Genomic DNA, 15,971 nt, shown 5'->3' with positions numbered 1-15,971 from the left:
ATCCAGCAAGTCACTCCCTGTTGACCAGCTCGGGCATCCCAGCACTCAGCATGCAGGCTGCTGCAAATCACACACTCAGAAATTCTTCTCCTGAGCACCTAGGTGACTAATGGTATTAAATCTGGTCTTGGAAATGGGCACCTTTTATAAGCAACTCTTTTCATAAGGCCTGTTGTTGAATACTTATCAAAATGCTCTCCAACATATTAATATGTATGGTAGTTAGTCTCTTTAAACACTTTCTAAAATGTATTGTTCCAACAAATTAAATATGCTGTAACATATCAAATAAATATTTTAAGCTACCAAAAAAAAGTCTTTTGCCTAACTGGCAGTGTATTAAACCTGTTCAGTCCTGCCAGCAAGAGCTTTTGTCAAGCCTAAGACACCTGTTCGTACTATAACCAAAGATGTATCTGCTTGTTTAATGTGCATAAGTAACTCTTTAGACTTAATCCCTGTAAAGATGCAATTAGTTTTACAAATGGCACTATTTATAATCAAAATAACATACAGCAATATAGACACCTATGCAAAGCTGTAAAACTGTTTCAGCTTATATTTTTCTTATTAAACATATCCTGCTAATTTACAGCAGCACCTATAAAAGATTGCCTGAAATACACATGCACCTGTTTGTCATGAATGTTCAATAAAAGTGCAACTCACCTGTCCACAAGGTGCTTTCTGTAAAGTGATTGTGAATTTGTTTTTCCCGGTGCCTTTTACCAAAATGTACTGGCAAATCCCAAGAAAGGTAAAATGACGACCATCAAATGTTGTGAAATGAGAGTTACCTGTGATGGAGCACTCAGCTTGAGAGAGAAAAAAGTTCAGTAATTGTAATATATAATTAAAAAAATAAAAAAGAATGTTCATTTGTGTAAGAATGTATTATTACTTTATAAATGATGGAAAAGAGATAAATAAGAAACTTTTCCCTTGTTTCTAAGCATATAATCCAGCCTAGTTTTAATCTATCTAGCTATTACGGCATTTGAAAATGAAATACGTTATATACACCTATTTCCACTGGATATCATCTCATTGCACATACACATGTGCAGCATCTTTTGGTTCTAATTAAATGAGATGCCCTTCAGTCATGACTTTTCTAGCATACATGAAAGATTTAAAGAACAACAAGAATTTTCTCTTTATTACAACTTTGACATTTCCTAGAATCTTTTCCTCATCTTCTTTTGGCATGATGAGTGAGAAAGAGAGAACAAGCTTCTTTGTCCTCCCTCCTATGTACTATGACACTACTTGTTACCACGGACATAAAGAGGGTAGGTTTAAGTAGGTGGGTTGTACTGAAATTTAGATGAGCAGATATGTGCTCCCTGTTCTCAGATACCTCTAAATTAATGTTTTGGTTTGGATCAGGAGCACACTGCTGAAGCAACTGTCCTGCATGTCCCCACTTACTGCACATTGTTCACATCACAGGGCAGTGCCAGAGCACATAAACTGGATTCTTTTGGCTATAACTACACCAGAAAATACTCTGCAGAAGCACATCTAAGCCACTCCCTCTATTAAGGGCATTTAGTCCCTAAGATCAGGCCAGACTAGTCAGAACTAACCCCACTGACACACACAAAACCCATATGGAGTGGTTCTCAGTGCTGACTGCTTTACTCTACAGATCCACTCCTGTTAAGCCTTGTTAATTACCTCACTCAGATGGAGTTCCTTAAGTGAAAATTTTTCTCTCTCTTTCACAGGTTTCACAGTATAATGTTTTCTAAGGTACAGAACTGCTAAGGGAGTTTCACTTCTTGACTACTTGATAAGCTTTTTTGCGTAACTCATTACACAGACATGGAATCTTTAAAGGTTTGGATTATTATCTAAACACTAACTGCTGTTTCACAAATATAGCACTCCAGTCATCAAAATGATGTTCTCTTATTATTATTTGCATTATAATTGCATCCAGAAGTCAGGAGATCCTTAAACCTGGCCCTCCACACAAGTGGTAGAAATAAGCTGCCTGTCCTGAAGAACAGAGAGTTTAAGTAGGGAATAGAAGGCAGAGGGTAGATGCAACACAACAAATTAGGGAAGCAAATGGGAAAACATATGATAATGGTCAGATAGTTAACAGCTTCACCCCAGCTAGCCAGCTTCTACTTTTGTTGTCCATCTGCCTAACCTTTATTCTTAAATTAGCATCCCAGACCCTTAGACCATATTTAATTCTGAGAGATAAGAATCATGAACATGCAGATACCTGGGCAATCATGATCTGTGCAGTTCCAAATGCCACCAATACAAATACTACAAAGAAAAAAATCACAAAATACAGAAATTCAGTGTTCTGATTTTTCGCAAAACAAAGGTCTTTGAGCTCATTCATGTCTTGAATTCACCCTTTCCCTGTATTTTAGCGCATAAACACACAGAACCCAGACTGTAAACATAGATACTAACTGTTCTTTAAAATACCAGCCTGACTATGATCTTAAACTAAACATGGGCAGCAGTCACAGAGAGAGGGAACACAGATATGAGGTTTTCACATACCAATTGCTACATTCTTGTTCAATTTTTGAGCCTACAGGGAAGGAAGTTCCATGATAAACACAAGGACAATTCGACACAGAGATACAAGTTCCATTGTCCATAATGAGACCTATTGAGAAGGAAGTTAACAAACGAGAACAAGGACAAGTTAATGTACTCCAGATCACTGCTGTTCCCCCATCTGACTCAAACATTCAAATCTGCCAGAGGGTGAGCTCACCAGTTTTAACTGGGGACCAGCAGAAAGAATCACCTAGTGTGTATGGAGAGTTCAGGGTGATAAATGGTTTTGAGAAGCTCTCTCAACACAGTTTTCACTCTGAATAGTTGCTCAATGCACAAAGCCTGCTTTAAATATGTAGAATTATACAGACTTGAAAATGGAAAGATGCTGAGATCACATAGTCTTTAGTCCTGTCAGAACAGGACTATATATAGTACAGACCCTAATTTTTATTGAGTACATGTCTCAGGAAGACAGTTTTCCTGTACATAAGATACATTATTTTTAAGTAAAACCTCAAAACATTTAGGAATAATTCAAATAAAATGGATTAAACCTATGCCATGTCTGCATTGCAGACAGCATTAATGATGGCTCCAGATTTTAACTGATTCATTCTGAGCGACATTTCATATTCCAGATAAATGTTTATAGCATGATAAAAGGAAGAATTACAGTAAAAATAACAAAAACTAAAACAGAAATGACAATATTCATTTTTTCTGGCCTTTAATTTTAAACATAGTCTACTTCGACAACTTTATTATGATGCTGGACATTAGCTTTGACCATGTTTTTTCACATAAAATTGACAGTACTTACCATCTGGACAGTAACAGCCATCTAAGCAGTGCAGATTGCTGCCAAGACAATCCTTTTCAAAGGTGCAGGTTGGCGGACAACAGCTGATACAATCACGGTGTACAAAGCTGTCTTCACACTTTTCAGCTGGAACAAATATATATTATATTGGACATCAGTGCAGCTTCTCTTGCCATATTGGAGAAGTTCTACCTCTACAAATAAACAGTTGTGCAAAACTTCTGGTACAGATAATCACTCAGATCAATTGCAATGAATTGTTTGGAGAAGTTGTAACTGATTAACTGCAGTGAATCTCACATCAGTATTTAAGCCTTCTTTATCAAATTCTTACATCATCCCTCCACTAGAAGTTACAGTTCCTGTGAAAGGGGAGGTAGAATAGGAACATGTGCTTATATCTCAGCCAGTTCAAAGTCTTGTGCATGAGGTGGAACTGCAATTGATATGGGTGATGACCAGAAGAAGCCGAGACTTGGGCCCAGGATCCACTATTCTAGTTCTGTTTATGGGGCCAGCGGAGGCTGAAAGGTCAGCTGGGAAGAGGAGTAACATCAAATCTCCACAGATGTTTGTTCTTGGTCTTAGAATGTGATCAACACACATGAAGTTTCACAGAATTTGCCAAAACATGAATTTTGCAGGGATCTAGATCAGATCACAGCAGAATTAAAATATTCCTCTAAGAAGTCATTGACTTTATTGTTAACAAGCAATAGTGAAGCTGGCTGATCTGTGTCAGGTTTGATTCCTACAGTTGTCATGGTGGAATTATTTGAAATTGATACTCGGAGTATTTCAAAGGTCATCCAGTATGCTTTAATAATACAAGAATCTTACTACAGGCAGGAAAGTCATCCCTCCAGTCATGCACAGGGGACCCAGCATGAGAGCATGCTCTAGCGTATTCTGTCACTGCTCTGCAATATGTTTCATCATCATCCACTCTGAAATGATAAAACAAGGGGGTAATCACTGAACTCAAATCCCGTCAACAAATCTCTGCCACAGGACACTGAACATGATACTTTGCACAGAGCTGACACTGCTTAATCAGAAAGGCACACTTAATGAAAATACTGTGAAAAAGGACCAGCTATATTGAATGTGCTGCTGTGCTTTTATCATTTGATACCACAAAAAGTTATTTCATTTTAATATTACCACAATGAACAAAAATAGTAATTTATCACAAAGAAGATAAATGCTGCTTATGAGAAACATGATCTTGTCACGAAGACAACCGACAGCTTAACAATCCTGCTGAACCCCAAGATCACTGTTGGTAGACTCCTGGCCTTGCAGTGAAGTGCTCAACACCAGAAGTATTATCTACTGAATATTATAGACATGCTCAGGGACTTCCAGTGTGACCTTGGACAAAATCATTCTGCACCTTAGTCTGTATCTACAAAAGAAGCTATACAGTGTCCTTTTGCCAGGATCAAGTAAAGAGATATTCATAAGTATTTAGGTGAACTGAAATATTTTACAAAGGTGAGTTGCATCAGATGAGATACCACCAGTTTCTTGTTACCATGGAAGTCCATCAACTCCCATCATTCACAGTAAAGGACTTGATGCCAAAATGAACTAGTCATAACATGGAATGTCTATTATAAGCATGACCATGACAGAACAGCTGAGTTTATCTGTCTTTCAGCACACAAGATCAAGCTTTCAAAATTAATAGTCTCAAGAATATGACTGTGTTTGTATTCTGCTTTCAACACATCTGTTATCAAACTGAACACCACTATACTCCTTTTTACAGTGATCATATTCTCTCCAGCTCTCCTTATCTAATCCAATTAAACAAGTCTTAATAGAAAGAATACTTGGCATATATTATGGCCCCACAAGAAACTTCCTAAACTGACACTAAGCCACTGGAAGAGAGGTCTCTTTTAGAAACAAAATAAGCCTAAATTAATGAGGTTCTGGGACACAGACACTTCCTTCAAGGTTTTCAACATTCACACAATTCACATCAACACACACATTCACATTGACAAAAATCAAATCCTGAGCACCATGACAGTGATTCAATGTCACATTCAGAAATTTGCTTTTCATTATTCTTCTTTTGCTAAAGAAAAGGCACAATAAGCTCCTGAGCTACAAACAGACAGAGGCAGCTCAGCTCTACCTCTCCTCTGAGAAAAATAAATGTACACATCATCAGCTTCAGTAAGAATACTTTGTACACTTGCCTACAAATACAAATTCTTCCAACTGGACTTGAGGGTAAAATCGAAAATTAAAAATTCATTAAAAATTCATAGGAAATGAAGTAACAAGTGTAATGGGTGCTACTGAATGATTCTTCCTTTCAGTCCTGTGATCCTTTCTGTATGTTTTTTAATAAATTGATATTTTCAGAAAGCTGTAATAGTATCCAACATAATACCTGTTATTTATGACAATTACTTATTAATTATAAAGCCTTCACTAAAACCAGAAGTGATATATTGTTCAGTCATCTATTCAATTAACCTTTGGAGCACCAGTTTAACTTGAATGACCAACATTAACTGAACGGGAACCTAGAGCTAAGGGAAAAATAGCAGGTTGAATATAACCCCAGCAACTGGTGGTGCAGCTCCCACCAAAGCCAATGAGAGTTGAAATTTCTTTTGATATCTCTGAATTTACATAAATAAAGCAATATTGAAAAATTCTACTAATTTGAACCATAGTGGTTGCTAGGTTGTTAGGTTTTTGTCATAAAAACAGTCCAACTACATCACACAAGTGGTCCAGCTCCCCAAGTATCTTTGATATTTGCCCCTTATATCATGCCAGTCTCCATGTATTTTTTACTCAGGACCTCCTGATGTAGTTTTCTGTGATTAATAACTTTCTCTTTTGTCTTTAGTGACTCTGTACAAATTTCTCTTCCATGAAGTTGTCCAGACTCTCCTTGAATCCATATAAACTTTTATCAATCAAAATATCCTTTGGCAGGCTGGTTCTACGTCCTTTGGTTCCACAGGTAAATCACCCGTTGAGTGACGCCCCCACACCCCATTCACTTTGAACTTGTTTCCTACTAACCTCATTCAATGCCACCTAGTTCTTGTCTCAAAAGAGGGCGTGAGCATTCATTCCATGCAGCAAAAATAAATACACAAGAACTCCATTCTTACCTGCAAAGATCATTCATGCAGCTAGAAATATAAGAGTATGGATCTATGCTTTCATGACAGCTGAGAAAAGGAAACTGTAGGAATATTTGGCACTTGAAGAATATGTCCTGTGCATTAAGAATCAGGTAAATAACAGTTAGAAAACACATTCTGAACAAGCATAATTCTTTTTAGCTTTCTTTCCCTAATCTGGGGTCTTTTACATCCCCATTAAAACTTGAGAATCCCACAGCTGTTTCCTCTACTATTCTTCCCAGAATTTGTCCTCTCTGCCTAGACTGGCTTGAATGGATACACTGCTCCCAAACTGTCTAGGAGTAAAGAACATGAAATGACAAAAAAGCATTTCATGTTAATACAGGAGCTGAGCATATTACTTCTGCAGTATTTCATATTTCCAAAATAATGAGGTGTAAGGCACCAGGACTGGAAACTGAACTCAAGCTCAATGCAGCAGTGAAGAGTTCTGCCAGCAGACCTTGGCCAGTTGGCACATCCTATCTGAGTCTTTGTACTTTAAGCTAAACTTCTGAAGGTCCTTACCAACAATCCTGATCTGAATCTTCTCTTTCTCAAAGCCTCAATGCATATTTGATTCTTGTATTGTCACAAGGCAATTAAGCTTAAAAAAAATAAATATATTACATGATTAACTTGCCTCAGTGGATTCTGCATCAGCTGAACAAGGACTGGAAAAATCTGAGGCAGTAGGTACACAAACTGTTTCATATGGGGTTTGCACAGTCCAGCTATTTGCAAATTCAGCAATGTCTTCTGTATATTCACCTACTGCATGAAAATATTGAAGAAGAGCCATGAAAGAAAATGTTGGCAACACAAACACAAAAGACTTCTCAGGAGTTTCTGGTAATTTTTAAGTGTATTCATTACTTCAGTTACAGATATATTCAGGCTTTCAGGGTGTAGAAAAAAGTGACTCTTCTTTTCTTCTTCTAATTTCAGGTAATATTCTACAGGTAATAAACTACTTTTCAGTGAAAAGATTAAAAAATGACATGTCAAGATGTTGGGGGGGCTTAAATGTAATCAGGGAAATTTCATAGCAAATATGCAAATAAGGACAAGTGTGATGCATTGTATACTTAAGAAAAAATACATTTCTTTAAAACAATTCAGGTCTTTCATCATGTTTCACAAAGGTCATTTAGCACTGCTATCTCCTTCCTTTTCCCCCAACTGCAGAAAAATCGTAGGACAAAAACAATGCTACACACTCAGTTCTCCTTAGAGTATGAGGATGGGAGAATGAATGAAAGAGATCTGAAGCATTGCACCATGATTTGAAGTCATGGCAAAAAGGTGAGGAAGATGCAAGAATGTATAATAAAGTTAGCAGTATGGAAAAAAAACCAGGATTTTCATATATTTGCACCAAGATTTAAATATCAATTTTCTTTAAGTTCTTAAGAATGGCAAAAAAAGGTGAATTTCTTCCTCCTTGAAGAACATTACAGTAATTGATATCTATGCTATCAACATGATCAGGAGATAGGATGTTGACACGATATCAGCTACAGTTTTTTGACAAAGCTGTATTATACAAAACATAATATAACTTTTTTCCAGCACACTGACACTCTGGAATGTGGAAAATTCCAAAGCCCAATAATCACATAATTGTATGTGGATCTTCACAAATACGCAAAGTTAATATCCTAGCCACCAATCTATTTGACCTAAGAGCTAGAGAGAATGAAAGCTTTTCTCCCTCTCTGACTGAAAATTTCTTTACACTAGAAATCCCCTTCCCAAACATAAAAAGTTGAGTTATGTTAAGAGATTCTTTTAGATCAAAACTGCACTTCTGCAAAAACACTAAAAACATTTTATTTTCTTTTGGACATGGCTTGAAAAAAGTTCTAAATCCTCAAAAAAATGCTGCAAAATAAAATCATTGTCCTTGAAATAGTTCTATACACAGATACAGCCTCACATACTAAAAGCAATACAAAAATTAAAAATGAAGATTAAGGAAATGGAAAAGGAGTTAGTTTTAAAACTATATTTTGAAATGGAGTATTAAGTGCCTCTCAACAACAACTTTATTTGGGGCAATGCATATACAGAGCATTCATAAATACTAATAGTGCAACATTCTTGTATTTTTCTACCTCTCTTACCGTATTTAGCAGTTTATTTTATCAGAAGGAAAAAATATGAATTCTTAGACCTACTTAACTGCTTAGTAGACTGGAATCTATAGCTAATATCCACATTTATTACAGTTCAGCCAGGAAGCCTGGTACAGACTGGTCCAAGGCTTTGTCCCAGTCCCAAGAACACAATGCTTACGGACTCTACAAGATTCAGCATAAACATAAGAGCTTCCCATACACTATTGGTTTAGCTGTGGGAGACAAATCATCATCCCGAATGATTTATGAGATTTGGGAACACTTATACAAATGTTGCAGCTTAAAAGTATTTTGATTTAGCAGTCTATTCTTGTGAAGATACCAGAACTTTTTGCTTCTTATTTGCAGAAACAGAGTCAAGGCACCATGTTATAAAAGTGCTTCAAGTTTAAAGTACTCTAGGTTGTACATTAGAAGAATGCTATCATTTCTGATGAAGAAAAATACTAGAAAAAATGAAGATGATGAAGAAATGTAGCTCTGGAAATGAAAAAAGGTAAGAGCTGTGTTACTACTAAGTCTTTTATAATAAATAGGACATTTAAAGATATTGAAATCATTATTTTTTAAGAGAGCATGCGAATTCATTATCTCCTCAAAACTCAATTTTTTCTCCATTATTTTAAATTAACAGCTTTAACTCATTATTTAACATACTATATACTGGTGCGCAGAAGTTAATGCCTGAAACAAGGAAGTACTGCTTTCATCATAGAAGAGATGAGAAAATTTTTAAAAAAATTTAAAGACCCCACAAAGATAGCTAGACTGCTTTGTGCATAACTCAGAAAGCCAAAAAGCACATGGCTATCCAAAGGGAGTGGGGGGAGGAATTACAGAGAGGTAACTTGTGTGACTTAAGAATATGCAAGGGCAAGGAACTAGATTCTCTCAGCAATTAATGGTAACAGTAGAATTAGTCCTGTTATCTTTATTTTCAGAGACTGAGAAAAACTTCCCTCAAGTTCCAAAGGTGGTTCTTTTTTTGCCACATCAGTTGTGAGTTGAAAACAAGGGCAGAAAGCTTGAAGAAATAAAAACAATAAATAGATAATTACAATGGCCCCTATAAAATATTCCCTATATAAAACTAGAAAGCCTATGTAATACTCTACCAGATTAGCAAATCATCTCTTCCTTCATTGCAACAAAATCACAACATGGGGCAAATCCTCATCCTACAGGGCAGTAGGAAGCCCAGGCTACAACTCAGGAACAAAGAGATACAAGGAGCTTCCTTGAAACAGCTTTGATTAATACCTTAATATTTTTATGATGATCATGTAAACAAATGACTCAAGATTATGCTTTTTCCAAATATTAATATTTTGGCTCTTCTCTCCTTCTCTCCCCCACCCTTAAACATAGAGAAAACCACAATTATTTGTTTATTTATTTATTTGAAGGCACTTTCATCAACTAAGATAAACATATCCCAAGTGCTTTGCTGAGCAAGAAGACTTTTAAGCATACACATAAATATTTTCTTGAACTGAGACCTTTTTCCTTAACATCTTTAACAGTGATGAAGAATAGAGCAGATATTCTATTTTCTATAACAGAGTAGAAAATAGAATATTTCTTTTTACAGTAATATATTTAAAGTAAATCTGGAAGCTGTTTTCACAAGGTAAGGGTGTATTTCTAAGCTATTTACTTACTATTTTGTAGTATCAGGTCATCAAATTTATTGCCATTAAAATTTCCACAGAGGCCACAAGGTTTCCCCTTATGATCTTCTGTCAGCTTAATATAAATACCAGAGTTTCCATCCCAAGCAAGTGAAAAACCAAAGGTAGTTTTCACCAGAATGTAGTCAGCCAATCTCTCAAGGAAAACATTTCCAACTGTCTGAGGCAACGCTAATCTGGAAAAATAAACAACCTACTTCAAAGATCACAGATGTGATGAGGTCTGTGCTAGAAAAATACCACTTCAAAAAAATCACCTTCTAACTCATTAAACCCTTTTTCCAGGTGTATAGCCATTTTCATTCAATTCTTTGTCATGTTTTTACTATCCTTTCTTGTGTTTTTTTTTTCCAGTGATTGAAAGTGAACACTTTTCTGCTGTATACATCTAACAGTTGTAACGATTATTAGCCTAAAATACTGTATCTCCATTTCAATCCCCAGAATGGGTTCGTTGAGGAATATGTGACTTCACTAGTGCTGTGACACTGCAGTCAGAGCTCCTGGTGCGGTGAACCCCTCTGGGAACAGAGCACTTGTTGGGTTAGGTTTGTGCAAACGGAAGAACCTGCAGTACAGAAAATACTCTTGACCACAGTATTGCATATCTTCCTCCTTTAGCCAAAGACTGCTGGACAACAACATTGCAGCATGATCTAATTATCATTTTCCCAAGCTGCTGCTGTTGGGATGAATAGCAGTGTCACTATAGCCATCAATCTCGGATGCTAATGGCTACAGCATTACTACATCAAAGGAACACAGCAGGAAAAGCAGGAGGACCTTAACAAGTCTTTGAAGTTTTCTGTATTTGATCAACCATCACTTTTTCATTTGGAACAAAAAATGGGTAGAGTTCAGGGTTGATGTACCCTGAACTTTTTTTGCCCCAGATCGTGACATATAGGGGACTTAAGATCTTTGAATAAATCAGTCTAGATTTGGCTATAAGAGGAATATGTCTTACATTAAATATAGCTACACACCAAGCACAAATAAAGACTGCCATGTTCAAAATGGTATCAGGATGCACTAGGGATTAACTAGAATTGTCTGATGTGGACCTTATCTATACTAAGTAGAGATGTTTAATTGTTAGATTTCAACTTCTCAGCTGTAACAAGTTTTATGCAGAAGGTGTATGGCATCCCAGTTCAGGTCAGCAGCAGTATTACACATGCTTGCACCAGAACTCTGTTAGCCCCAATATAGAACACCCAGGAATCAACAAAAATATATCAAATTATTTTCTCTAGCTGGTATAAAAAGCATTAATTTCCCAAACTCCATACTATTTTTCTGCAATAACATGTTAAAAAACTCTATTAGAACACTTACCTAATTCCTTCCTTTCTTACTTCATGTCCTGAAATTATTATTTCTTCTTGATTTGAAAAAAATAAGCTGATTGACCTCAGACAAGAATATACTGAACCATAACAGTGAGGACTGTTATGAACCTTCGAGAGGAAAAATATATACACAGTAACAATAAATGTTTGTTCTTAATAATTTCATTCAATTTTTCATTTATAATTATACACACCAATCACTGAAGATTCCAAAGACCTTCACTAATAAACACAAACACAAGTTTCACTCAGCAGAAGACAGAGAGATTGGCAGTATGCGACTTCCATGACTACCTACTACCAGGGAGAGATGTTGAACAGATCTCAGATGCATACTTTCAGAAATGAAAGCTAGGAAACTCCTATCTCACTAACAGCAGCATATCTGCAATTTTATGGCAATGAAGTAGATCTCTTGAACAAAAAAAAGTGTAATCAGACCTTGGAACGGGCATGCTAAGCCAGGACTCCTCCTTTTTGTATTTTGGCAAAAAGAATGCTACCCTTAAAGTCAGGCTGCTTCTCCCAGCCCGCAGCACAGCACAGCACCAGCAAGGCAGTGAGGGAATGTCCTGTCACCAGAGACCATACAGCTTTTGCTGGCCAGGGCATGCTCTCAGGACATGAAAGCTGTAGGTTCAAATTTACTTTGACTGAAAATAAAAAATTAGGTCTCCCACTTTCTGTGCATAAGCTCTGACTAATAGACTATTACACAATTTTGAATTAAAAACACAGTAGACTGAGTTTGAGAATTTGGCAAGATTCTTGGCTCTCTATTGTCCAGCTTGTAATGTTTCTTCTTACGTTAGTGAAATTACATTAGATGTTTGCAGTTGACTGCAGTGCTTCGTCATTACCCATGACTTTTCTGAATAAACATTTTCAGTTGTTAACAAAGCATAACATCTTTTCCAGCAATTGAATGACAATTTCTCTCTTAAGGTAAGTGGAATCCACTGAAAAAACAATTCTAGATTTATATATGACCTTGGGTTTTGCTATAGCATTTTCTGAAAACTTGTAAAAGACCATAGTTGCACACAGAATCCAATGAATTAAAATAAAATGATGGAAGGCAGATGTAACAGCATCTGTCCATAAACCGAGTGAGTAGAAATGGCAGTTGTATCAGATTAACCCTCACTAGATGCTATTTTTGGGGGTGAGGAGATCACGTGTTTATAAATAAAAAAAATAGTCTTCAGAGCAGAATCAGAATCTAGATCTCCTTTTGCCCTTGTGAGCAGTGACCACCAGTGTCTAGAATTAGGACCCCTCTTGATCCCTCTTCTCCTGCCCAGTCAACGCTGAATCCTGGCCACTGTGTAAAAAGTATCATAATTAGCTAATGTCCTCTCCCCACAGTAACCAACAGCCTGGTAATTAGGGCATCTTCCTACAAAAAAGGTATAGATTTGAACTCTCACTGATCCCAAAGTCATTTACCATGGATATACAGCAATTTGAGGAAATTATTAAAAAGAATGCCTGTCATCCATAGGTCAAGATGAAGGCTTTTGAGCTGTTAATCTTCTCAGCATAACACAGAAGAAATCCAAAATTAGAACCCAAATTCCCAGAAGGGACAGAGTTTTCCGCTGGCCAGCTGAAGTAGCTCCCCATCTAGCATGTTGACAATGGTGAAGAGTGGGCTAGTACGCTCGGGTGCCAAACTATCAGGCCTGTGACTGCTGCTTGCACTTTACTCAAGAACTCACTTATTTCTACAATCTGACAACTAAAATTTATTGTGTTTCCAAGGTCTGCTTTAGGACCCTTTTTTCCTACGCAGGATTTCCCAGAAAGGAGAGATCAGAGATCCTTTTTAGGATAGAGGGAGTAAGAAATACTATTTTTATTATACTGACTCTGTTGATTAATTATCGTTTCATCAGTGTTTTGAGTTACTGCACATACGCTTAGACATCTTCCAGCAGCACATTTTTAAATCCAAGTAAATAAAGCAACATTTTAATCCATTTATTGTCTCTATACTTATTTTACTAAAGATGAAATGCAAGTCCTATAATACAGGAATACCAAATGTTTTATTTCTAATGCATGCTCATATACCTACCCAAACAGTGTACTGGGGTTCTGGAGTACTGCAGTCTTTTGCAAAAATGTAGGAGCAATTTCCTGGGAAGTAGTAGTAGACGCCATCAAATGTTTCAAAATGATACTGTCCCCATGATTTGCAAATCCCATCTCGGTCCTTACCACTATTAGGTACTGGAGAAAACACAGAGTTTACAACAAGCACGCCAGTCAAAAATTGACAGTTTTCACAGGCACGTACAAAAGTAAGAGCTTTTAAAGGAAATATGAGCTTATAAAAGAAATACACAGAAAAGACAAGAGAATCTCATTTCTTAACTTCAAATAAAGTCAGTAATTTCTTTTTTTAATCTTTAGGGTGCAGTTTTAGTCATATGAGATCATCATTAAGTTTTGAATTTGTTTCAGTGGGGCATTTTAATTATAAGTAGAGGCAAAGGGTTTAGATTTACAGCAGATGCTGGACCATGATTCTTGCTGATCCCTACACAGAGCAGATTCCAGAAAGTGGTGCTTTGAAACAGCTGATCATTTTATTTGCAATAAGTCACTGTTGGAATAATACAGTGGCTTTTTGGTTATGCAGTTAAATAAGAAAATCTGGTCAGCTGATGATATACCAGATAGTATTCTGTCCGGTATGGTATCTATGTATCATTAGAGCCCAAATGCTAAAACATAGACATACCTGATGATGCTCTATAAATTTCCATAAGATATACGATTTTAATCCTCTTTGCTACTACTTGAATGACAGTCCAACTACAAGCATGGTGTGAGCCGTACCGTTTTTAGAAGCTGCACCTTAAATCTCAACTGAACTTGAAACTCAAATCTTTTGGCCCAAAACTTACCAATTTGGCACCTGTTTCCTTGAGCCTGAAATATCTGACAATCACATTCACCTGCCTCTGTACAGACTGCTCCATTAAGGCACTCCTGAGGACAAGAACCTGCAAGCAAGTATAGCAGCCTTTTAGTAGACATGGTATTTTGCAAATGGCCTGAGAGAGTCAGATTATATCTATTTATTTATTGTTAAATCATAAGCAGCTATATTAGCTAAGAAAAGTAACCGACAGCAATCTTCAGTTTTCAACATTTACTTGATTTTATGCTTTGTGTTCCTTGGTTAAAAGAGAACCGAGGTTCTCTCTCTCGGTTTGAGACTTGTAAACTAACAAAGGAGCAAAAGGTCAACCTCCTCCCAGCAAACAGAAGGTCACGTTCCCATGTAAAGAAACAATCCCAGTCCTCCTGATCTAGAAATACACAGCACACAGATTACTCTAATTGACCAAATTCAGTACAATTTATAAATATGTTCAGCTCCTCCCTCCTAGGCTCAATGTACCCTTTGCTGTAATGCTTATGAACAGTCTAGAATATATAATTTACAAAGTTAAAAACCAGTTGTAAATAACCTTCCCTGCATGCTACAAAAACTCAGTTAAAAGGTTATTTCTGCTTAAGAGGTGACTGGAGCCAGAGACTTAAGATTCCATGGGAATGGCTAGTTTTACATTAGCGATTGTTTCTAAAAGTAGTTTCATTAAGTGGTTTTATATTCTGTTCAGAAGCAAAGACCTCGCTGCCATCTACTAACCATATTCACTAAGATGGGTCTAAGTCGCAGCTCCCCGAACGAGGAGGAGAAAGGGAGTCATGAACCAACATTTTAGCAGGTTTTGCGGACAGTTCCTTTCCCTCTCGGGGCAAAATTAAAACCCTTGATGCAAACAGCTACAAACCAACAGAGGTTAAAGCATTGCAAAAAGAAGGAAGTAAATAAAATAAGCAGGCCCTTCTACTCACAATGAACCCGCAATAAAGCTGCTAGTGACAAAAATGGGAACAAAACTGGACTTTTAAAGTAAGGCACACACAGAAGTGAGCATGCATTCAGAATGTCAACCTTCACCGCGAAAACTCCTTTTCAAGCCTAGTTTTGAGCTTTTTCCATTTAAAAATTGCTTTCCCAATGCACACCGATGCTCTGAAAACACAGACAAGGCAGAAAACACTGTGTATAAAGCAGCATTAACATGGAAACCCTTTTTCTTTTGATAGAATTTGTGAGCTATAAAATTATATATATATATATTCATTCACCTGGTGGGGGGAACAACAGCAAGCACCTAGATGAGGATATATATTTTCCAGGGAGGATACTAAAGTTCACTCATACGCAGTGATCCTTTCGG

General features: G+C 36.8%; 1 protein-coding gene across 1 annotated transcript in view; it reads right to left on the bottom strand.

The window, feature by feature from the left end:
- Positions 1 to 15,971, bottom strand: part of OTOGL (otogelin like) — a 96,661-nt gene that overhangs the window by 75,830 nt on the left and 4,860 nt on the right. The window contains exons 5-15 of the mRNA XM_026060175.1: positions 14,622 to 14,720; positions 13,787 to 13,941; positions 11,693 to 11,814; positions 10,325 to 10,530; positions 7,166 to 7,293; positions 6,508 to 6,614; positions 4,199 to 4,305; positions 3,359 to 3,484; positions 2,533 to 2,641; positions 2,240 to 2,286; positions 670 to 815 (exon numbers count right to left, since the gene is read on the bottom strand). Coding sequence (XP_025915960.1) covers positions 670 to 815; positions 2,240 to 2,286; positions 2,533 to 2,641; positions 3,359 to 3,484; positions 4,199 to 4,305; positions 6,508 to 6,614; positions 7,166 to 7,293; positions 10,325 to 10,530; positions 11,693 to 11,814; positions 13,787 to 13,941; positions 14,622 to 14,720 — 1,352 coding nt within the window. The remainder of the gene's footprint in view (positions 1 to 669; positions 816 to 2,239; positions 2,287 to 2,532; positions 2,642 to 3,358; positions 3,485 to 4,198; positions 4,306 to 6,507; positions 6,615 to 7,165; positions 7,294 to 10,324; positions 10,531 to 11,692; positions 11,815 to 13,786; positions 13,942 to 14,621; positions 14,721 to 15,971) is intronic.

Source organism: Apteryx rowi, unplaced genomic scaffold (assembly GCF_003343035.1).
Source record: "Apteryx rowi isolate R43461 unplaced genomic scaffold, aptRow1 scaffold_166, whole genome shotgun sequence".
Taxonomy (NCBI): domain Eukaryota; kingdom Metazoa; phylum Chordata; class Aves; order Apterygiformes; family Apterygidae; genus Apteryx; species Apteryx rowi.
Note: the sequence above shows the minus strand (reverse complement) of the source record. Positions and strands in the feature narration are given on the sequence as shown.